We start from the raw sequence: 23,971 nt of genomic DNA, 5'->3' as shown, positions 1-23,971 counted from the left end.
ACGACCTTGATTTAGAGGAGGGAAGAATGTGCATGTTAAGGAGTTTGATTTTATTTTTTATGTATAGACGGGTAATATTAAAATATATTGGTATAACCTCTCTGTATATAAAAATCAATTTCTTGGAGAAAAGCTAATGGCCTAAAAAGATCATAATAAATAAAGATCCCCTTTGCCAAAAGTACTTGCTTATCTCCTTGCTCCTTGTCAGGGTGGGTAAGCAAATGCATGGCCCATAATGCTTGCGAGATTTAGTGACAAATTTGCAATTTCATGTAGAATAAAATAGAACAAGTGTGGACTACAGGAATATAGAAAATAGTTGTGTATAGAACACAGGAGCAGTCTGTTGGTTACCTAAACAGATTCATCACTATTCCAAATTGCTAAATTTTATTTTCCAAACTTTAGTAATTGTATTTCCATATCAAATCAAAGAATGTATACATATAAAAACCCTCATTTTATATATACAGTGGAAAGATGTGGTGAAGACAGTTCTACCTAAAGTGACCACATCGCACTAAACACACTTTACAGTAGAGTTGATTATATATATTGTATATATAACCCTTTTTGTGGCCGTATACTTTGACATTACAAGAATCGTGAAACATGTAATGAATGCTCTTTTTTTCTACCAGTCACAAGGAGGACACGATCATGGTTCAGAGGACCCTAATCACAGCCATGAGCACCACAGTCACCCGGGGAATGCGGAGAATAAGTCCTTTTTGGAAGAATACGACAGTGTTATGAAAGGACTTGTTGCCCTGGGAGGGATCTATCTGCTGTTCATTGTGGAGCATTGTTTACGGATGTTCAAGCATTACAAGGAGCAGAAGGTCTGTATTGCCATATCTCCAGTTTATCAGTAACCTGTCAACTAAAGAAGGAATTGAAACGCACCCACTAAATGTAATCTCAACGTTTCTAGAATTGCTATCATACTCATCGTGGTTCTGGCTGAGAAGTATGTTAGTTGTAGTCTACAAATGCACATCAGACTATCTTTATTTTAAAATGCAGACAAAATATATTTAATGGGAAAGTTTAGTGTCCCTGACAGCACCTCTAAAGAAAAATGCATGGACGAGTACATTGTGAGTACTGGTAGTACATAGTAATATGTATCCTTCAAAATCAGAAAAATACAAATTAAGTACTAAAGGAAGAATCTTCTGCTCCTCGGTTACCCTCCTCTGTGGTCTGATGACTTTTGTCACTGGTTGCTTGTAACCCAAGAAAGCCAAAACTGTTTTGCACTGAAACTATGAAAGCTAGTGAGTGTCTTCTGCATCTTATAGGCCGAACCCTTCCGGGTGTATGCTTCCATTTCAATTTTCTTGTTTTTGTCAGCACCTACTAGCCATGTTTTTCCTCTGCAAATGTTATTATAGGCAGTAATTTTTGTTTTTGTCCCATCATCCCACATAGAATATTTAAAATAGTTTTTTAACAGTTCCCTTTTACCTTTCCCAGTGAAAAGTTACTTTTATATTGTACGGTTTCTTTAATTGCATGTGTTGTCACCCAGCAAGTGTTACCTTCAACCGGTGATATTGCTTATAATAAATGTAATACCAGGAAGGCCAACAGACCTTCCAGTTCTTAAAGCAGATGAATGATCATTAATCCCAAAGGTCAACAGCACTTTTAGCTGCCACCCATTTTTCTTAAGGCAGACACATTTATGCCCTAAATCTTTTATTTCCCTGTTAAATTTCAGGTCTCGTTATTTTTTTTTTTTAACCCAGATTGATATAAGTGATTTTATTTTTTACAATGAAAACTACTTTAGTGTTGAGTTTGTATAACTTGTGAAATGTACAAATGAATTCAGAGTATTGTGACTTTTGTAACTGTTTCCCATTTCCAGTTTAGAATCTCTAGGCGCCATAGAGTAATTCCCATAAAGCAATTTATATAAATTAAGCATTCATAAGGTACTTTTCTTTCTTTCTTTCTTCTTTTTTTTTTTTTTTAGGGAAGCTGCAAAGCATTCTTATCTTTTATCTAAATTTGTCAATATCCCCAAAAGGTTTCTTTCATTAACACTAAGGATTGTTTGAGATGGGATAAGAGATGAGAATATAACTGTTATAAAAGGCAAAACCTTGAAAGAACAAGAATAGCCAAGCTAACCCTGCATAATGCATAGCGATATCATGTAGCTGAATTGCTTACACATTTTCTTTTCTTTTTAGGGTACGCAAAAGTGGCTTAAAAGAAAGCCAAAGGTGGATGAGTCCGCAGTGGGGCGAAAATTATCCGACCACAAACTAAACCGCAGATCTGATGCTGAATGGCTGCAACTAAAGCCTATAACGGGTAAAATGCTTTAATGACGGGTCATAAGCCTGTAAATATTTAAAGAGCAACTCAACTTTTTACAAACTCAATTTTTACATACATATCTGTAAATGTTTGTTGTATTCTGTTCTGACTTTGCTTTTTTGTGTAGGCAGGTTGCGTATACTTTAGTTTTATTTGATGGCTCCTTTAACTGTAAGCATTTCTTAAATAAACAAGTCGCCATGCCAGGCAGGAATAATTTTAAATGTTTACATCTAATCTGCAGGGCCTTTCACACCTTCAGCCTGTTTCCTTATATTTGTTATTGTCTGTATAACACATTGTACAGCATTGTGTAATCAGCTGGCACACATTAAATAGGAAGAAAATAATATATAATTGAGCATAAAATACAGTGTTGTACAGGGTTAATGTAGGTTAGCTTTGATAGGAACCTGGTTTTATCTAATTTTGTCCCAGCTTTAACTGCGCACCTTCTCCGCTCAAAAACCACCCTGAGCGGATTCTTTATGGCGATGCTAATGCAGTCCTGTTTGTTCAATGAAATCCTTTTCCTCCATAGCGTTTTATTAGAATGTTAGGCTGTATGATTAAGACCAATTGTTCTATTGTTAACCACAAGTCGGTATGATAAGGAGTGGTGATGATTGCCTAGTAGATTTGGTTACAATAACAAGCGCTAGAACCTAGTTCCTAGGTCCTATTGTATTTGGGACCGCAATATGCGTCTTCTGCGTAATAACTCCTGTCAAAGAAGCTGTCACCTGGAGCTATTATAGTCCTTATTATTTCGAAAGGTGCGTGATCAAAGATAAACTGCAAGAAGGCACAAGATGTCCTGTGTTGTAATCGTTCACATTATTCTTTAGGTGATTGGCGTTTTTGTTTTGTTTTTGCTCTGCATACGTTTTCTGCACGTGAAGTAAGAGAATTACTTTTATGCACAATACATTGCAGTCTCTGTCTTGACATTCACATGATTGATGCTGTGTAATATAAAAAGTGAGCTCTAAATACTTCAAAAATGTATGTGTGTGGTATATTTTATATGACCCTTGTCATATTCTTGCATATTTGTTTAGGAGTTGAAGATTCTGTAGCTTCAGAAGCACAAAGGCTTAATGAAACAGAAATGACATATGTTGAAAGTATTCAGCAGTCTCCAGCTAAGGTTTTTGTTCCCGTCGACGTTTTGCCACGTCTCAACAAAGAAGGCTCTTACGATGATGATCATAGCCTAGATGATAAACCCTACGAGAATAATCACGGAAAGGGAATGGCAAAAAAACACAACCACAACAAACATTCCCACCATTCACACGGTCATTGTCATTCTGGAAAAGACATGAAGGATACTGGGATTGCCAGCATTGCATGGATGGTGATCATGGGGGATGGCATGCACAACTTCAGCGATGGATTAGCAATAGGTTAGAATGTTACATGTTATGTGTGGGTTGCTTGTAGTAAGCATGGCTTCAGAGAAAAAATTGTTGGAGTCCACCTATAAGGCCTAGCCCCCACTTGCCAATAAAGCAAATCTAAGTTCATATAACTGACCAGGTCTGATCGCTTTTCTGCTGCATTTTGATATAATGAGCTGCTCTTAAATTTTACCTCTGGACTATCTCCTTGCATCACAGGCTCAACTAATAAACCAGGCCTGTTGCCCCACATGCGCATGATCGCTATGGTGAGGTTTCAAGTGCTCCCAGTGTTCTTCCCCCTTTTGATATGACCCCAAATAATTACGGAGTTAATAGTCATGCTTATTATTTAATAATGAATATGCTTAGTACTACATATCCTTACTATACCAAAACTGTATGAAAGTAGTCACTTAACTATGTGAAACTGTTTTATGGTAAAGGTTTAATGCGCCTCAACGTGGCCAAGAATTTTGATTCTACACATTTTAGTTGAATGTTTCAAATGCTTAATGGCTGCGGACAGGTAAGACATTTTTGAGTTTGTTCTTTTTTCCAGGTGCGGCTTTCAGCGCTGGGTTGCCAGGTGGAATTAGCACGTCCGTAGCAGTGTTTTGTCATGAGCTTCCCCATGAATTAGGTAAGTTGACAGTCGCGCTATTATTCTGCAGTATAGACTCGACTCCAAAAATAACGTTGCATTGCAGGTGCTTGTTCTCCATTATTCTTTAGATGACTGAATCATTTCCTTCTTCCCGCATCCAAAAAAGTAAAAGCCAGAATGTATTTTCTTTGTACTAATGTCTATAAATTTGTCACTTGCTGAAAATGAATTCATTTTAAATAATAACTTAGTGTGTTTTATGTAAATGAAGCAGAACAAAGAACAGTTGAGATACAGATAATACCGTCCTCTAAAATGCTGACGAGCAGAAAGCCTTGTTAGGCAAAACACAGTCTCAGAGTCTGATACATTTCATCCAACTACTGTGCTTCAGTAGCGGTTCGGTATTGTATAAATAACCCTTTGATTACCTGTGTGAAGAAAAGGGTGAGGCCTGACAAAGATTTGTCACTTTTTACAAATCCCATATTTTTTAGTTCTATTGAGGACTGGACTGAGAATAAAAACATGCTTTCATCACCTTCACCCCCTCACCTGAGATGTGAGGTGCGACTCGCTCATCTCACACTCACCAAGCCACTCTAATGCAACCTCAAACATACTGACAGCCCCTCAATAGCATATATCCATCAGCTTACAGAGTATTCTTAGGATAGAGATGCACAGACGCACTGGATGACCCCTCATCTCACCTTCTTTCTGTGTAAAACACCATACTTGGATGTATAACATCACATGTCTGAATATATATACACATCCCTATCATGTACTTTGCAAGTACTTTAGAATGCATTATGTTCCTAGTACAGAAAGGAAACTACAATGTATGGCCCTCTCCTTTCCCTATTTGGTATCTCCTTCAAGTAGCTAATCGCTGGTGAAAAATCGCTCCCAATGGAAGCACAGATGTCTCCTGCAGCAGGTGCTGGGACACCGGGAGGAGACTGGCCCAGGGCTTCATTTCCCTTATCCACTTGGCTCTGTAAATGTAATGATGTATACAGAATAAAACAAATTATGGATAAATATTACAATTACTTCTTATCCATATACCACAGGGAAAGGTGTTGTCAGGAGAATACAATCTCCAATAAAATGGATTTTATGGCAAATAAGAACCATTCAACCCATCTAGTCTGCCATTTTCCTGATGTAAGGACTATAATCCGTCCCAGACCCCCTAGTTTAGATTGTGACCTCTTCTAACATTTCTCCTTTCTCTGTCTACTGTGTTAAACCCCTTTTTACGTATTTGAATTTATGTGCTAAGGTATAAACTGTGCAACCCTTGACTTGAAAATAGTGCTTCCCAGACCATTTGAAGCTCACGGAGAAAAACGCAGCTTGTGGGGAAAGCTTGTGCCCATATACTCAAAACTGTTGGAAGGTTGCTGCAAGCCGATGAAGCTTCAAGCAATAGTCTATAATTTACTGCATTAACCACAAGTCATAAAACATTTTATTTTTCCCCAGGTGATTTTGCAGTCCTTCTTAAAGCTGGTATGACGGTGAATCAAGCAATTGTGTACAATCTCCTTTCTGCAATGATGGCCTACGTAGGCATGCTGATAGGCACAGCAGTTGGACAATATGCCAATAATATCACACTGTGGGTTTTTGCCGTTACAGCTGGAATGTTTCTGTATGTGGCGCTAGTAGACATGGTAAGATTTTTGTGGGCATTCACTTTATTTTTGCTTGGGTAATGCATGCATCTTTGTGTCTATGTTTAAATATATAAATAAATGTATACACATATACATACACACTATGCGACTCTATGGGAATAATGTTTGCTTAGCTAATTGATGTGATTGGATGCTGTCGCTTCCATTGATTTTAATGGCTTCCCCTACAGAAAATGTAGGCAAACGGGTCTGATGTCTCCTGTTCTCAAACACCAGTATTTTAAGATGCTGATTTCCATGGAGTAAAATTCATCGGAGTAAAGTAAACTTCAGCATGCATTCACTTAAGTATTTTAGTGGTGTGTTCCTTCCAAAAGTTATGATTTTTACGGAGAGGACAGCAAATAATTTGCTATGTGCTAATTTTGACGGAGCAATGCAGACCTTTTTAGGTGACTTCACCTGAAGGGGATGCGCCAATAATGGCTGGCTTTGTACATATCTGAGCAGGCACACAGTGACATAGCAGAGATATGTTATGTGAAGCTGAGCCTTGTAAGTCACTCACATTGTTTCAGCATGTAATCCTTGAATATGCTTCTTTTTTCAGCTTCCAGAAATGCTGCATGGCGATGGTGATAACGAGCACTGCCCCATGGGGCACTTCATTCTGCAGAATTTAGGACTGCTTCTTGGCTTTGCCATCATGCTGGTCATTGCTTTCTATGAAGATAAAATAGTGTTTGACATCCAGTTTTGATATGGTACTCATTATGGTTCATTTGTAAAATGTCTGTTTACCTGCTTTGTATGAACATCAGTCAAGTGATGATCCACATGCTTGCACCATTTACAAGTAAATTAAACCCACCAAAAAACACACGTAATTTACCCTACTTTTGGGTACAGTCCCAGAAATGAGGATTGTGAAGTCACTAAAGTGAATGTAAAATAAATCTGAGAAACACACAGGTTAGCAAATTGCAGCATATAAGGAAAATGTAGGTAAAGTCAACTGTTTTTGCCATTCTCTGTGGCCTGTCCTGTGCACGTTTATTTTTAGTTACCTAAAGAGAAACGTAATCAACCACCGTTAGGGCCACGTGGATACAAAGTGGGACTGAACCATAGTAAGCTTCTGAGGTTAGTGTTTGAGGCGGGCAAACATTTTCAGTGTGTGTGTATATATATATATATATATATGTATATATATGTATATATATACACATAACTTGTATATTTCATACAGCTATAAATTTTTATTTTATTTTTTTTATTTTATTCTTTTTAAGGAAAAAAAAAATGAAAATAATCCCTTTTGTCAGTAGATAGAAATCAGTTATATCCCTGGTTTTGTTTCTCTACACAAGTTGGCCACAATATTTGCCCATAACAGAAGACCATCATGTTTAGGTTAAAACACAATAGTTGCTTTGGGGTTTATTCACTAAAATGATTTGCATTTTTCAGTCCTTGACTTTTACCCAGCAAACTTCTGAGCTTCCGCGACTACTGAATTATGTAGGGAGAACTTAGACCTTCTTGCAAGAAAAACTTGCAAGTGTTGGCTCTTTATTATGCTTCATTAAGCTTCAAAACAAACCCCCCTTCAAACTCTCCAGACAACTCTCTTTAGTGAATAGACAAAGAAGTGGGTCTAAACAAAGGGATATATTTATATTCACAATAGTTCCACATTGACCTGAAAAAAAACAAAAATGAGTTTCATCTTTCTGTATTTTCTAAAGTATTTAAGCAAGGGTCCTGGGGAGTTTCACCTTGTAGACACTGATAAATTCCACCGAGGAGCTTTTAGTTTGTAAGCGTGTTGAGCGACGAATGGCACCTCAAGGACGGCACAGAGCTCTCTGGAAGGAAAGCAATGTAGATGTAGACAAACCATGAGCTTGTCCAGTACTCTTACCGCTCACAAGCTTCTGCTACACTAAGGTTCATTAATACACCTCCAAAATCTTCAGTGCCTACTCAATTTGCACACCAAATTAAATAATTCAAAGTTGTCCTTTATTTATATCATCTATCAAAATCCATGAACTAGGTGTTGAAATTTAGCAATATATGGGCTTTACCCTACTAAGCCAATCTTTGGAAGGCTGTGGACGTGATCTATTCACGGCCTATAATTCTACTGAAATTTGAAATGTAAACTCAGTTATTTTGTGTTTTTTTTTGTTAATGTATTCAGATTGTTCAGAAGAACTCGCTTGTTGGTGCAATAAAATTGAAAATGCATATCAATCTATCAGCCTTTGCGCAGTTATCCTACCCTAGGAATATTAATAAGCAGTAAATCGACTTAATACATGTTCCTCTTCACCCAGTTAATAACGGTGTCACCCTTGCCTGCATAGGCCAATGAGGTGGACGCTAGGACTTAAGCATGAATGCTCAGATAATTTGTTCTAAGGGTGTCTTACAGCTGTTAATGCCATGAAGGATTGATGCCAAACCTTGCTTTAATACTATGTCCTAAGAACTGTATGTTTATCATTTATCAGTACAAGGTACTTAAAGTAGTAATTTAATATGAAATGCTATAGTGTTTTCAGTTTGAGAATCAACAGAATGCATTGGTTCTTTCTGGTCTTATTACTATGCCATTAGTAGGTGTACTCTAAGTCCTGGTAAAAAAAAAAATAATAATAAAAAAAAAAAAAGTCAAATTTAGCACAGAGCGTGTTTAGCAACTTGCTGGAGAATCCTTAATGTTCAGGTTTTTGGAAAGGACAGCAGCTCTGCATATGCTTTTCAAAGACTTTAATGTCCCATACAGCCTGACCAACAAAGGATGAGTATTAAAGTACTTTATAAGTACTTTAATATGCATATTTTACCATTTTAGTGAATTCAGTGTTCTGCTGCTTGCACCGGTTTTGGCTGCTTAAAGCGGACAATCACTGGCAGGAAAGTTCTCCAATTAAAATCAATATTTAAATTACATTTACAATGGATTTAACATCTATGCGCATGCAACCCTCTGGAGCAGAATGTAAACTTTCATTAGTGGCAATAGATCTTTTGTTTAGCACAGTTAGTAATGCAAAATGTGTTTCGAAAGACTGTACATTTTTATGGACTTTTCCTCTTAAACCATGCCAGAATAATATACAATATATCATTTATTGTAGCATTATACAGGAGTTTTCCTCCTTTTAGTATCTTAACTGTACATTTTATGTTTTTGATTCAGAGAGGATAAAAGAACGTTTATATTCATGATTTGAATTTTGGCTCCTGTGGGTAGGATTATGAAGTCGGTAGCCTGCAGGCTTCAGTGAATATTTTTTTCACTTGGATTAGCAGTTGTAATGTTGACTAGCACTTGCCAAAGACTTTTCCGCAGCCTGGATTTACACTTATTTTAACCACCTTGGAGCATTGTGGTCAGCACTTAGTTACATATGGACATTTGATGGCTGTTCGCAAATGGTATAAAATGTTGTTCTACTGTAATTATTTAAATTGCAGATTTCACATATGGTATTTTCCCATGTTTCTACTTCTATAGTAACAAATGTTTGTAAATGCTGCTGAAAGCTAGTAAGTCTATGTGGGTGGATTTTGCTTACCATTTTTCTTTTAAGGGAGACATTTAAACACAAGGATGACTATAATTGGTGACACATTGATTTCTAGATAAGCCAGATTTTCTATAACTAAAATGTGGTAGAGGCAGTACTTTTAAAATGTATTAGTTTAACTCAAACCTAAGATGCTCATTTCTTCCCACATACCTTTTTTTTTTATTGGAAAGATAAGTACATATTACGATATTACTAACAAAGTTGGCAGCTAAAGTTTTCTTCTTAAATGGTGCCATCATGTGTATATGTTTATAACATTTTAGCTACTTTTTTTTAGTAGAGAATAGTTATAAAATTGTTATGCAGCATTTATGGATTACCAAGGGGTGTTTTTTTGGTATTACCCCTCATCATTGTTGAACTTGTTTAGTAAGATCCACAAGACGCAGAGCTTGCTCAGCAAGAGAACATTAACATAAGCTCTTTTTATTTTCAAGAGATATGTTAAAAAGACCTGGCTGCAGGGGCACAATCTCTTACATCTTCTCAAATTCCTCCAACAGTTATGGTTTTCAGGATCTTACTTATTACACATACATGAATCATCTTGGGGTCTAGGTTAGAGGACTGCATTGGGAGGCGGGACCCGCCAAAAAACTTGCGGGCGGTCAGGCACTGTACCTACGGGTCCCGGTAATCCCACGCAGTCCCGCAAGGATGCCTTCTCGCTGCTCCATAACAGTGTCTCCTATCTTGCTCCGCCCAGGAACAAGGCGGAGTCATGTGATGTGACGTCACTTCCTGTGACACCGCCTTGTTCCTGGGCGGAGCAAGAGAAGAGACGCTGTGAGGGAACAGCTCGAGGGCAGCCTTGCGGGACAGCGTGGGAAATCAGGTAAGGAGGCGGGCGTGATTGGCCACAAATGTGGCGGGAGCGGAACACCCACATTGTGGGAGCGTGCCGGAGCGGGATTAAAAAAGCAGTCCCGCGCAGGGCTCTAGTCTAGGTTATCCTGCAAAGAAATAACTCTTTCTGGATATAGTAAAACATGCTTTTGGGAGACGTATATAAAGACATGCCTTTAAAAGCCTTTACCGTTTGCTGCTGCAAATTCCTCCTTCGTTGGGACATACCTCCAGGGGGATAAGATGCACATACCAAGGGCCTCTTCAATATGCAGATGTTACATGCAGGCTCCCAAACGGGAGAATAATCAGTTTGTAAATAGCTGTTATTTTTCAGATTTGGATTATTAAATTATGTATAAAAATCAATTTTGTCCAACATTCTTTTTTTTTTAAAAGTGTAGAAAAAACAATCAGTTGCTTTATCATGTCATTAGTTTTGCTTCGCAGTTTGAGTATCCCAGTTAAGGCCATGTTTAAAAAAAAAAAAAAAAAAAAATGTAATTCAATGGAATGTTTGGCTTGCAAAATCATATTTCTGTATCAAATATTTTTTTTATTTACAGATTTCTGCTTGATAAACGTGTACAAATAATATCTGCTGCTAATAGCCCTATACGTCAGTGTTCCAACTGAAATGTTTGTTCATACATTGTTTACTTTGCAGGTAATCTGTGTTTTAGAGATGTATAGCATTCCATAAAGCTTGAAAGCAGAGCATTGCTAAACTTCCTTGGAGGTCATCAATGCCACCTGTATTAGTGTTGTCACCGTGTGACATATAATCAAGTCATTGTACCTCACATTGCAGCCAACCCACTGTTATGATGCCTAGACGCAGTGTGAGTTATTTTGCATTATCATAGTCTGTATATGTGATATGTGTTACCTACTCAGAACTGTCTCCAAAAATGTCACTCTTAAAATGATCAGTTATTTTGTTTGTATGTCAACATTGTTCTCCTCATTTTGTGTACAGTGTGTTCATTCACAAACTATCTTGTAAAAATAAAATCTTCAAAGCATCGGACACTTGTATTTATTAGTTATTGAACATTTCAAACATGTTTCATGTAGCATTTGGTTACGCTTTTGTAACTTAAGGTAAAGGTAAGATTAAGTCCAGTTGTGCTCTTACAAGAGTACTTATGAATTTAGTTGGCATAATAAAGCAACGCCTCGTCCAATCCAGTGCTCCTGTGGCTTGTCCGACAGAAGAGTCATCGCAATGACAAAATTTGTAGAATGTCCAGTAGTCGACAAGGTCCCTCTTCTTTCGCTGGTTTTATAAACAGGTGCCAGGTAACACGGTCTCTGTGGGATGTCTGTTCGTTTACACGGCTTCAGCCACATCTGTAAGATAGTAGTGTTCATGAATATATATATATATATATATATATATATATCATGTGTATGTTATTATATTGGCACATTTGATCAGAATGCAAGCATGTTATAGCTGACTCGCTATTCTAGCTGTAAAGAGAGTGATTTGCCATTGCCTGGCAGGAACTATTAGGGTGTCTTAATGCACTTATTGGCCGTGAAGCCAACATCCATTGCAATAGAACGCTATCAGCTGAGAAGCAGAAATTTTACCGATGCAGATGTTTGTAGATACCTGAGAAGCAAATCTTTCCTGTTCGTGTTGACCAATTTGTCACTGGTTTAGAATTACATACAGCAAAAAAAAGATTTTTTAACAATTTACATAAGTATCTCTACACCCGTCGTGGGCCGCTGAGCATGTCATGACAAATGTAGTTTTTAAAATAGAACTGTTTTTTTTTGTGTGTTTTTTTTTTACTGAGATTAATCCCTGAATCAGCGAGTGTTCCTACAATTTAGAGGATTATGCAGATCTTTGGAGTCTACAAAGAAGCAGGATAAAAAGCAGGGAATTTTTTTCAAAATGTATGGTTTTTTTTTTGTTTTTTTCGTTAAAAAAATGTTAAGCTATTGCAAAGCCTGCATACTGCTCCCAAGAAAAAATATAGCTATATAATCATCGTTTGCCCTCCAAACAAAAGATATATAAGATATATAATATATATATATATATAACTGTGAAAATCATGTGTGTTAGGAAGTGTTTGCCAGTACACAAATCGGTGCCAAACAGTGTTAAGACAGCATATGTGTTATCTAAATGCTGCTTCTCCCTTTCATTTTCAATAAGAGTTCAACTTCTATGGACTAGAATGTACTAGAACTAGATAGCTATTGACGATGTATAAAGAGTGTACATAAGCTTTTTCTTTACGTACTGATCAAGCTTATTTCTGAATAGTACTCACAGGTACAGCGATTGTTTTTTAGTAGTGAGATATAGATACTAACCGTCGGTACGGTGTCATAAAGGATCTTTGGATATGATTCAGCTAATTTTTTCATTTTTCTGTCCCAACGCGCACCATCCAAGAACAATCCACGGATATAAACACCTAAGTGCAAATAAAGACATTACCAGTGAGATGTTCCTGCTGCATATTTCAATCCATTAGTTTTAAAACTGCATCAATTTGTTTTTAATACATATTTATTTTTGCCCAAACTCCACTTTCAATTAATTGGTAAAGTCCATAATATTATTTCCCAAATATATTACGGTTTTAAAGATGGATGTTTGAAGATGAGATGAAGCAGCACTGCTTCATAACGGGATTTCATCCTCTAACGTTTGGCCGCTTATTAAACATGTTAATGTATGTATGTAATGTACGCATAATAACATATACATACTGCATAGTAATTTTATGCTTTTTTTTTAAAGATTTTTGTATATTTTTTTTTTACGTTCAGAAAAAGTATACATGCTTATTAACTTCTATCGAAGGATCTTCAAACATACGATTACTTACCATCTTCTGGTGCATGTTTGTACTCCTTATCTTCTAGAACTTCAAAGTCAAAACCCAGCAGATCAATCGGAATAGTATATTTCCGTGCATAGTTCTGTTGGGCTCCTGTTAGGAAGGCTTGTGTGAAGAAGAATCCAGACAACCAAAAGACTGGAGGAGTCCCATTCTCATACCAGTCCTGAAAAAATATAAAGATATATAGGTTTTTAGAGAAAACATTCAAAAGTATGAGGGTTCTTAAATTGTGCTCGACTTCTCTGCAGCATTTGAACACAGGCTTAAACATCAAGTCAGTCTTGGAATTATACAGACCTATGTATTAACCCTTCAGTATATCACTATTACAGAAGTGAATACGCTTACAAAGAATCAGTCAATATTGTGAATGTAAAACTTTTCTTTCTTTAACAGACTTCCAGAGCTCTGAACATTTTAGAGCGCAGCTGCTTAGTATTTGAAGAGAAACATTAGATGCACCCTAAATTGGGAGGTATATTTTGCTATGGAGTCATTGCAGTCTGGAAAGGTCCCTGGTGCTTGATTGACTCCTCTTGAGTTATTATTGAGTTTATATAGGGGTGCTGAATTTTATCTTCAGTATACTTTGATGTCCACAATAACAATTCTACCAAAAGATGGGAAAGACTCCTTAGGGTGTCTGAGCTACAGGCCTATTAACATTGCCCTAAAAGTATTCGCTAATATCTCAGCTTCCAAAATTCAGGGGATGCTCCCCCAGCTTATCCATCCAGTTCAGACTGGATTTGTGTCTGGCCGTTAGGCACATAATGGAACAATTCGAGCAAGTGTTCTGTCCACGGATGCTGGGAAACTTTTGAAAGAGGTAATTGGTAATTTATGATGGAGGTCCTTAAACTAGTGGGATTTTGGGAGAAAATGCAATCAGGGATCCGGTGCTTGTATGCCTCAAACTAAATGGGGGACTGCCTGAACCTTTTGAGATCAGAAACAGCACCTGTTAGGGTTGTCCAGTGGCTCCGTTACTTTTCATGCTATCATTTGAGCCTCTTCTCTAGTCCATTAGAGAAATTCTGATATACATGACCTTTCCTGTTAACATAATAAAAAATTCTGCATCCACATATGGTTTGCTTCTGACCCAACAAATGGTGTCCCAACCTAACCGTCACCCTTCTGAATTTAGTAGAAGAATTCACTGACTATGGTTTGCTTCCCAACACTAAAATTAACTCAGATAACTGAATATGCCTAAAATATGTCTCTAGGTGGGAGGTGGATCACATAGGGGGAGCCTTCCCACACTAATGGTGTACACACTCGGGTATTTGTCTCACTGGAGATCTCTCCAAGCTGTATAACAGTGGCGGAACTACCAGGGTCGCAGGGGTCGCGATTGCGACCGGGCCCTGGAGTTCTGACAGTCAGGGGGCCCAAGGGGTGCTGAGCGGTCGTTTTCAGCAACCGCTCGGCGTCCTTCTGTCTCCTCTACTCCCTGCCCCCACCTGCCTCAGTGCTGCCCCGAATGCAGTGGTGGGAGCATGAGGCGTCTGTCTCGGGTGCAGGCGCTTCACACTTAGTGCCGGCATATGACGTCATATGGCGGCACTCAGCAGTGAAGCCGCACGCACCACGGCAGAGCAGCAAGACAGAGGCCTCGCGATCCCACCACAGGACTGCATGGTAAGTGACCTACAAAGGGGGGTAGGGAGAGGGTAGATAGTGAGAAGGGGAGGTAGGGAGATATAGATATGCCTATAGGGGCTGGAGGATCAGGCATTACACTTTCTCCAACTCCTGTGTCCCCTTAAGATGTCCCAATTGATGGTGGACGCAAAGGTACAATTATTGTAGCAATCGGTACAGGACTACAGATGGCTTGGGCAGTTTAGCTACCCCCAGATAGTACACTGCATATCCTCATTACTGGGGAAGCATAATCTCACGCAAGATCCCATCGATGTTGGGCACTTCTGCTACCTGGACTCCCTGCTTTCTTCTTGGTTTACAGGCTTCTTTTGGTGAGTACCTCCGCATTACCGCCCTGGTTTATGGTTAATTGGGGGGATATGCTAGGGTAATCATTTTCACAACAACAATGTTTGAATAAACAAGGGTTTGCTTGTTTATATACCATATCTTATTGGCAGTCAATGCTAATCTTTGTATATTATATATATTAAAACAAAATTGGCAGCATATGCTCATCACCCTGCTGTTGGCTCTGGGGTTTATTGGAACTGCTAAAAGCTTGGTATGCACACTGTTCTAATTGGGCACTGTGCATGCTGGTAAGGTGTAGGACATGGGGTGCCCATGGGTTATATGCCGTGGGACATCATGCCACCACCCACACCAGACCAGTCTGGAACCCTGGATACTAAGTCAGTATCTAGTTCATAGGTTATAAAACTATCGTGGGAGGTATTTAGAAAAACACAACATATTTCTTCCACCCCGCATTAAATTATGAAATTATATGAAAGCTGTTTCCAGGTTTGCAAGTTTAGAGAGCGGATTATTAAAACATTCTTGTTAAAAAAAAATGGTAAATTAAATATGTGACATAATGACCTGTCATACAAGGCCCCAAGGTAGTCAGAGATGGCTCCAGCCTGGCTGCCAAACAGGCAGGAACTCCATTGTTTAATTAATCCCATCAATAGGATTGCTGACTGGGGATTAAAGGTTGGGTTGAAAACATGTATCTGTTAATTTATGTTAATGAATTCTGTGGCTATATGAGTCTATGTTTTACTACAATAAACTGTTCATTCCTGCTGTACTCAGTTCAAGGTAGTTGTGTCTACTTATTGGGTACACATAGCAGGGTTCCAAGGTGTGCATGCCGGCTGGTGCTGGAAGTGATTCCGGGGACAACAGGAGGATACTGGGTGATATCTGGGGGTTACTACAGCTCTCTTGGTCCCTCCTAGTCTGAGGGACACTTCCTTGGCACCAGGATCTATCTCCAGGAAAGAGAATGGAAGTCAGCTACGCAGAGCTGATTCCGAGGAATTGTACCCGCCTGAAGCTCTGGAGGTTCTCCACTTGGAAATTAAGTACAAGGGGAAAAGCCTCCCAACCTTTGAGGAAAGGTTTTGGCTCCAGCGGAAGTTGCGGATGCCATTCTTGGGGAAACAGCACAAAGAGGAATGGGTGGCTGTGCTGGAGGTGCTGGTCCAGACAGAGCTGAGGTTGGACGATGGATATCGGGCTCTGCAGTGGTACGCAGCACAGCTGTGCCTGGGGCTGGAGGATAAAGGTCCCACAGAGGGCTATGGCTTCGGCGGCCCAGGATTATTATTGGAAATTATAGAAAAGGATCCCGACTTCGGTAGTGCATCGGAGTGTCGGGAAGAAGACGTCCAGGATCGAAGGGCGGAGGATATCCCATACGTGCCTGAGCTGTGGGCTGATCTGGATTATTTGGTCACACAAGAATGGGAACTGGAACAGGCATATCAAGAGTTGTTTGACCATGTGCAACAGTATGCCCCAGTGACCATGGATTTCATGGATTTTACTGAGTGGTCACCTGAGGATGTTGACCCAGGAGGGGTGGATGGGATTGCGGTCTCTGCCCCTGAGTCACAGGGTTACTGGACAGCTATCCCAGATCCGATAGCGGAACTATGTGACTGTACACCACAACCGGATCCAGAGATTGTGGATTTAATTGATTTTACATCTGAGGATGTTGGTCCAGGAGGGCTTGCAATTGACTTCCTTTCCCAGAGAAAGGAAGAATGTTTTCTGGGTGTAGTAGATGGCACTGCGGTCTCCACAAGCACCCACCCAGCAGAAGAGCTGCCATCGAGGCAGAGTGCCGCTGGCATCTGCCTGCTCCTTTCCCTGTTTCCTGAGCCTGACCACAGCAACCTTGTAGGGTCCAGTCAGGAAGCCCCAGAGACTGTGGTAGTTGATGGGACTGCGGTCTCCAGACCTGGGTCCCCAGAATGCTGGGCAGTTGACCCAGATCCACACTCCCCAGCAGAAGCGCTGGCAACAGGGCAGATTGCTGCTGTTCTCTGCCCACCCCTCTCCCTTGTTCCCGAGTCTGACCATGACGCTCCCGCAGTGCCTGCTCAGACCATCCCAGCCGAAATACTGGCAACAGGAGAGAGGCAGAACAGCACCTCTCTACCAGCACTGGAGGTGCCCGCAAACCCTACAGAAGAGCTTTCTCCTGGTCAGAGTGCAGCTGGCCTCTGCCCTCCCTCATCAGACGTCCCTCCACCCAGAGGATGGTACAAAACCAGCACTGGGGGACATGTATGCCATACAGGTGGATGAGACTGTGGTTGCCACCTGTGGTCCCCAGAATTGCTGGGCAGCTGGCTCGGATCCCTAACCCTGGATTGAACAGGACCCCGCCACCCTGTCATCTCCCCAGCGGCTGAGAAGAGTCAAGAGAGGGGGTGCAATTGTCAATTCTCTCCAGCAGCAGTTATATTTTTCGGGAGAGGCAGAGGGCAGGCGGGTGAGTACTGCTCTTTTGTTAAATTGTTTTGGGGAGTACCAATTTGTGGCTGGCAGTGGTGGTCCAGATATACAGACTGACTTCAGAGTCAAACAGTGTGGGGTCTTATGAGACATCAGTCTCCCCCAGAAAAAGGAGATATGTGATGGAACTGTCCATCACTGGGGCCCCTGGAGAGGACTGAGAGCAAGCCTGCTACCTACAGATTATGGACCCTGTCTCCCTGCCCTGGCGAGTGGGACTGTTGTCTACGTCTGGGACCCGAACTCCCCAGTCTCTAAGTGCACCCCAGTACTGGTTAGTCGGACAGGTGCCTCTTGCCAGCCCCCTGCATCCACAACTCTAGGAGTGATGGAGCTGTGCTCTCCGACTGAACTGGATGCAGACCCGGTTGGGGTCTGGCCCCAGTTCAGTCTTCTTTTTAAAAGGGGAGATATGTGACAGAATGACCTGTCATACAAGGCCCCAAGGTAGTCAGAGATGGCTCCAGCCTGGCTGCCAAAAAGGCATTGTTTAATTAATCCCATCAATAGGATTGCTGACTGGGGATTAAAGGTTGGGTTGAATACATGTATCTGTTAATTTATGTTAATGAAGTTCTGTGGCTATATGAGTCTATGTTTTACTACAATAAACTGTTCATTCCTGCTGTAGTCAGTTCAAGGTAGTTGTGTCTACTTATTGGGTACACATAACAGGGTTCCAAGGTGCGCATGCTGGCTGGTGCTGGAAGTGATTCCGGGGACAACAGGAGGATACTGGGTGATATCTGGGGGTTACTACAGCTCTCTTGGTGAACCCGTTACAATATATAAATAAAAAACGAAACATCCATCACAAACTTTATAAATGTAAGTAATATTTGTTGCCGGTTGAGCAGCACTTTTTAAATTAATGTGAGTAACACAAGTGGCCATCTGTCTTATGTATCTGAATCAGCTGTTATCATGGTAGGCTTTTGACAAACAGTAAAGTCGATCTGATTCCCACATGCTTCAGTAAACAAACTGCTGTATGCAGCAGATGTATCAGTGAACTTACATTGCCCTTTAAATTCATTACATAAAGTTAAACATCTCATTCCCTTTTTGTACAGTACGCAATTTATTGATTAGTTTTATGGACACTTGTGGCACTTATTCACTAAACCGTTAGCTGTCCGCTAATATGCATTATGTAATATCAGTCTTGGAATATTTAAAGAATTCAACTGATATAGGATAAATGTGCTCATGCTGGCATATGTAAGTCAATCAGACTTGCTCATTCCAGCTGCTGATAGTTGGGATATGATTTAATATCCCAGAAATGTATAGATTGTTTTAATTAATAATCTTTAGCCATGTGATACAGTCCATGTGAATCCATATGCAAATTACTCATACATTCAATCAATAAATAAATCTATTATTATCAATTGATATGCAAATAATGCCTGAATTAATACACCAATAATTACGAATCAGTTATAATTTGGTTGGTTAATTGGCCACGGATGTCTCTCCTTTAAATTACTTATCCTGTTGCTAGCATTCTTGCCCTGTGCGATTCCAACATTAGACCATTATATAGGGGAAAACACAATAAGAAGTACTAATACAGTAAAGCAACCATTTTTGTAAGTGATGTTCATAGATCAATGATGTCCATGTACAAATATATAGAATATCTGCACAACTGTGAAGTCTTTTAACTGTAAGCTATGGGCAGTCACGCCAAGATAATAGTTTTATAGTAATTTTCTGCAGGGCTGGAAGGGATTGATTATTTATGCAGAAGGAAAAGTAATGCGAAACAAATTGATAATGGAGGTCTGTTTTGCAATACAACTGATATGAATGTGTTTGGTTTAATTGGACCATTAAGATGTATTATGTCTGATGAAACTGCAATTAGAAATCTTCATGCCATCAAGCACCTAATACCATGAAATAGCTGCTTGCTGTTTCACTGAAGTTTATGTAAAACTCCACATCATTCTTGTCAAAGAGAAATTAAACTATTTCACTGTGTTCTCCTTACCTGTAAAAATGTCAGCCTGGCGAGAAAGTCATTAACGTAACTGCCAAGCGGTTTAAGACTTGGGTAGGATTTCTTCATCCACATTCCTGGAATCTTGCCTTTCAGAATGCTGATCACTACCTCTTCCAGTTCAGATGACATAACTACCAACCCCTATAATTTGGAAAAATGCACATCAAGACTGTTTATTCACATTCACAGTTCCTCCACGTTAGACTATTATGCATAATAAATAGTATAAGGATATAGTGTAAGAGGTGACCAATGTCAAGCACTCTATAACTGGAGAGTACAGCATTGGTCTGTACTTTGAGAGACTTTGAACAACAGATTAGCAGTGGTTTTCATTAGGGAATGATTTGTTATTATTAGTATTAGAAGAGCCTGGCAATGGAAATATGTAATTTCATAATAATCTTGGCAACATGGGATGGACTTGCATTTAGAAAACTGCCCTATTGGTCATGGGTTGTATGCAAAGAACGTAATGGGATGTACATGGCAAGTAGATCTTTCAAATACCGTACTATAAGTGGCACATCATAGTGGGTTTGCTTTCCAAGCCAGGTCTTGCTGGTAACATGGTTGTTGCTATTGCCCTAAATATTTTTTCTTTGTAAAGGTCACTTGATTCACTAAAAGGCTAGGAGTTGAGGACTGAGGTTGAGGCATTGCAAAGGGTCAACCCCAGAGAATTTCTCATCAAAGAAGGAATGTGTTGACCCTATCTAAAGTTTAGTAATATCTCACTGATTTAACTATACATACAGCAGGGCCAACTTGGCCCTTCCAGCAGGAGTTGAAAGTTCATAGTTGGTAGGATGAGATGTTTCAATTCACTCAAACTCATGCCATAATAAATGACCCCTCAAGACTTCCACATTACAACAATCATAGTCTACTTTGAGTTCTTTAAGTATATGCTCTGCCGGGGTTAAGAATTCTTAACGTGCTTCCAGTTTGCCCTAATGTCCGTGGTTTAATGTCCCAAGCCCTTATGAAACAGAGCGCCGGGATAGGATATCTTATCCTGGCGCGCCATGTTTTAAAGGCATGCAGTGCATTCATTAAAGTCTACGGAGGATGTGCTGATCATAGATCTTCTTTGTGTGGCGTCACACTAGGGGGCTTAATCGCCCAAGAGGGCCCCCTGGATCTAGGCCAGGATACATTACATCAAATATATTTTAACCTAAGCAGCCTATTTAGAGAAATTGGGCACCCAATGGGGTAGCCTGTATGAGCTTTATGGGAGTCGTAGTTAAATACTGAAAAGCTACGGCTAGGACAGCTCTAGTAATGTAGAACAAATGTAAAATGTAAAAACTCTAAACTGGGTGTCTTCAGACACTAAAAACTCTGCAATTTAAGATATGCCTTGGAGACATTTATGAGCAAAGAAAATGGTATTTAAAGCACACTGTAAAACTAGAAGTGTATGCTTTAATATATGCCACACTTATATTTTACTATTATTGCCTGGCTAACCATGGGGCTTTTAAACATCAAAGATAGTCATTTGCTTTCAGAACAAGCAGAAATGCAAGTTTATTTTTGGGCTTCTACGTAAAAATAGTATAATCTTAAAACATTTTGATCGTGTATAGTAAGTGATGGACAATAGTTAATATATTGTTTGAACTGAATTGCACTGGTAAATTAACCCCTTCAGAAACAGATCAATTATTCTGTATTTTCTCAATTAGTGTACTCATACATCATACATGGATGATGATATTTTGTATAAATACACAAAATGGGGGAAAACATTTTAATAAAATACATTTTACACAGGCTAATGCCTATGGGGGGAGATCAAAATATATTCATTAACTTGTAATGATTTGGAAACAACTCTATATGCTACAGATTTTCATCTATTGCAGCAGTTTAAAGAGCAAATATTACAAGGCGCTCATCAATTTTTTTTGTAACCCCAGGTTTTTTCCCTCCAAATTCAGTTCAGTTCACTTCAGTAGTGGCTACAGACCTTAAAACCACACCATAAAACGATATATTACTGAAAAGAAGTGAATCCGGGTCATTTCACTAGGACCATTGTGACACTTTTCAGCCAGCCATTTTATCAAGCTCTTCCGAAATCTGAGGTAACTTTATTTTTGCATTTGGGATGCAGAGAGGTATTGTGGCAGCAGACCTGATCTCTACAAACCCCACAACTCCCTGATGCCCAAATTTCTTTTCTAGCATTTAAATCCCCTTTAATTGTAACAGTGCTCGCTTGGAACACCATTATATTTAATCTAACAGCTCAGAGGCACACATTTTCGGCCCCAGCTATCAGAGGGAGACTATGTCCCATTCACCAGGAATATGTTAAAAACTCTAGCCCTGCTGAGAATAAGACATTTAGAAAGATAAAAATACACTAGGTTGTAGGGTGTAGACTCTGACATGTAAAATTATTTGCGGCTCTTACATACCTTAATCGCCTTCTGTATATTGACACACGAATCTCTTATGGTAGACAGCAATTTATTAAATCGTCCCATTTCCTGAACAAGGACAGTGTTCATGCTTTGTGTGTATGTAGTTGGGTATTTTCTCATTGCAGCTTCAATGTCGAAATTCATAGGAAGTTTGCTTAGAATATCTGCAGACACCTCATAAACGGTTTCATCTGAAGTTTTTCCTCCACCACCCGAAGACCGTGACTACACATAAGCGACAAGATTAATAGGTACAAAAAAAACTATATAGAATAAAAATATTTCACGTTAACATTAAGCAATTTCTAACGCACTCATAACCATGCAACTTTAGACCAGGAAAGATTTGAGAATACCATTGAAATCCTATGTATCTCGTAGTTGTCAGTGACACAACGTCTGGATTTAGAATTCTGAATGTCTAACAGATGGAAGCCTTTTCAGTGCAATTTATATAATTATACAAAGGAACTTCCCAGTTTAGGCTACCTGGAGCTTTTCCTCTTCTCGGGGATCTGTTTCATGAGGGGGGGGGCTTGCCCCAGGAAGCTTTTAATGGGCAAAAACTGAGCAGTGAACAGGCCGGTGAGTAGGCAGAATGTAGATAGAGGGTGAGCGTGAGGGTGAGTGTGATCCCACTACTCCCCTGCATAGCAAAAGAAGAAACTGACCCGAACAGGGCCGGCCTTTGGGGTGTGCGACCTGTGCGACCGCACAGGGCGCCACACTCCAGGGGGCGCCGCCGCTGCGGGGGCCGTCGCGGGGTCCGACGCCACCGTAGTGTACCGCTGCCGCCAGCAGCGTACCTAGTGGGGGGGGTCCGCACCGGGTGCCGCTCATCAGGGGGGCACCCGGCACCCCTCCAGAGACGGACAGTAATGTCCGCCGCTGGAGGAGCAGGCTCTCAAGGGAGCGGTATCGGAGGTCTTTAACAGACCTCCGGCTCCCTTGAGTGATTTTAAGCCGGTTCAAGGATCTCCCTTGAACCCGGCTTAAAATCACTCAAGGGAGCCGGAGGTCTGTTAAAGACCTCCGATACCGCTCCCTTGTGATTCGCGCGGCAACAGCTGCTGTGCGCCGGGGTTTGTTGTCAGATCCCGGCGCACAACACTGAAGCCGCACCCACCGCTGTCCGTGCCCTCTGACCCGGAAGAAGACAGAAGAACTGAAGAAGAGGAGCGAAGAGAAGGAAAAGGAGCTGTAAGGAGAAAAGAGGAAAGGTAGGAAAGCATTCAGTGAGAGTGGATTGGTGTATGTGTGGAGTAGTGTATGTGTGGATTAGTGTATGTGTGGATTGGTGTATGTGTGTGTGTGGATTGGTGTATGTGTGTGTCGATTGGTATGTGTGTGGATTGGTATATATGTGTGGATTAGTGTATATGTGTGGATTGGTAAATGTGGATTGGTATATATGTGTGGATTAGTGTATATGTGTGGATTGGTATACGTGTGGATTGCTATACGTGTGGATTGGTATGTGTGTGTGGATTAGTATATGAGTGGATTGGTATATATGTGTGGATTGGTATATATGTGTGGATTAGTGTATATGTGTGGATTGGTATACGTGTGGATTGGTATACGTGTGGATTGGTATGCGTGTGGATTGGTATGTGTGTGGATTGGTATGTGTGTGGATTGGTATGCGTGTGGATTGGTATACGTGTGGATTAGTATATGTGTGGATTGGTAAGTGTGTGAGAGTGATGGGTGTTATGCTGTACCATTT

The 23,971-nt window shown here is 40.1% G+C and overlaps 2 protein-coding genes across 3 annotated transcripts in view; one reads left to right on the top strand and one right to left on the bottom strand.

Annotated features, from left to right (window-relative positions):
- SLC39A10 (solute carrier family 39 member 10) overlaps positions 1-7,172 on the top strand; it is a 40,991-nt gene extending 33,819 nt beyond the window's left edge. For both annotated transcript variants that reach the window (XM_053472230.1, XM_053472229.1), the window contains exons 5-10: positions 645-845; positions 2,208-2,331; positions 3,399-3,746; positions 4,303-4,383; positions 5,842-6,032; positions 6,607-7,172. In XM_053472230.1, the coding sequence (XP_053328205.1) occupies positions 645-845; positions 2,208-2,331; positions 3,399-3,746; positions 4,303-4,383; positions 5,842-6,032; positions 6,607-6,756 (1,095 nt within the window). In that variant the 3' untranslated portion in view covers positions 6,757-7,172. The remainder of the gene's footprint in view (positions 1-644; positions 846-2,207; positions 2,332-3,398; positions 3,747-4,302; positions 4,384-5,841; positions 6,033-6,606) is intronic.
- Positions 7,173-11,470: 4,298 nt separating this feature from the next.
- DNAH7 (dynein axonemal heavy chain 7) overlaps positions 11,471-23,971 on the bottom strand; it is a 106,711-nt gene continuing 94,210 nt past the window's right edge. The window contains exons 60-64 of the mRNA XM_053472239.1: positions 22,237-22,467; positions 19,793-19,945; positions 13,309-13,486; positions 12,788-12,891; positions 11,471-11,800 (exon numbers count right to left, since the gene is read on the bottom strand). Coding sequence (XP_053328214.1) covers positions 11,594-11,800; positions 12,788-12,891; positions 13,309-13,486; positions 19,793-19,945; positions 22,237-22,467 — 873 coding nt within the window. The 3' untranslated portion in view covers positions 11,471-11,593. The remainder of the gene's footprint in view (positions 11,801-12,787; positions 12,892-13,308; positions 13,487-19,792; positions 19,946-22,236; positions 22,468-23,971) is intronic.

The sequence above is a fragment of the Spea bombifrons genome, chromosome 7 (genome assembly GCF_027358695.1).
Source record: "Spea bombifrons isolate aSpeBom1 chromosome 7, aSpeBom1.2.pri, whole genome shotgun sequence".
NCBI lineage: Eukaryota > Metazoa > Chordata > Amphibia > Anura > Pelobatidae > Spea > Spea bombifrons.
The sequence above is the reverse complement of the archived record's forward strand: the minus strand, read 5'-3'. Positions and strand labels throughout refer to the sequence as shown.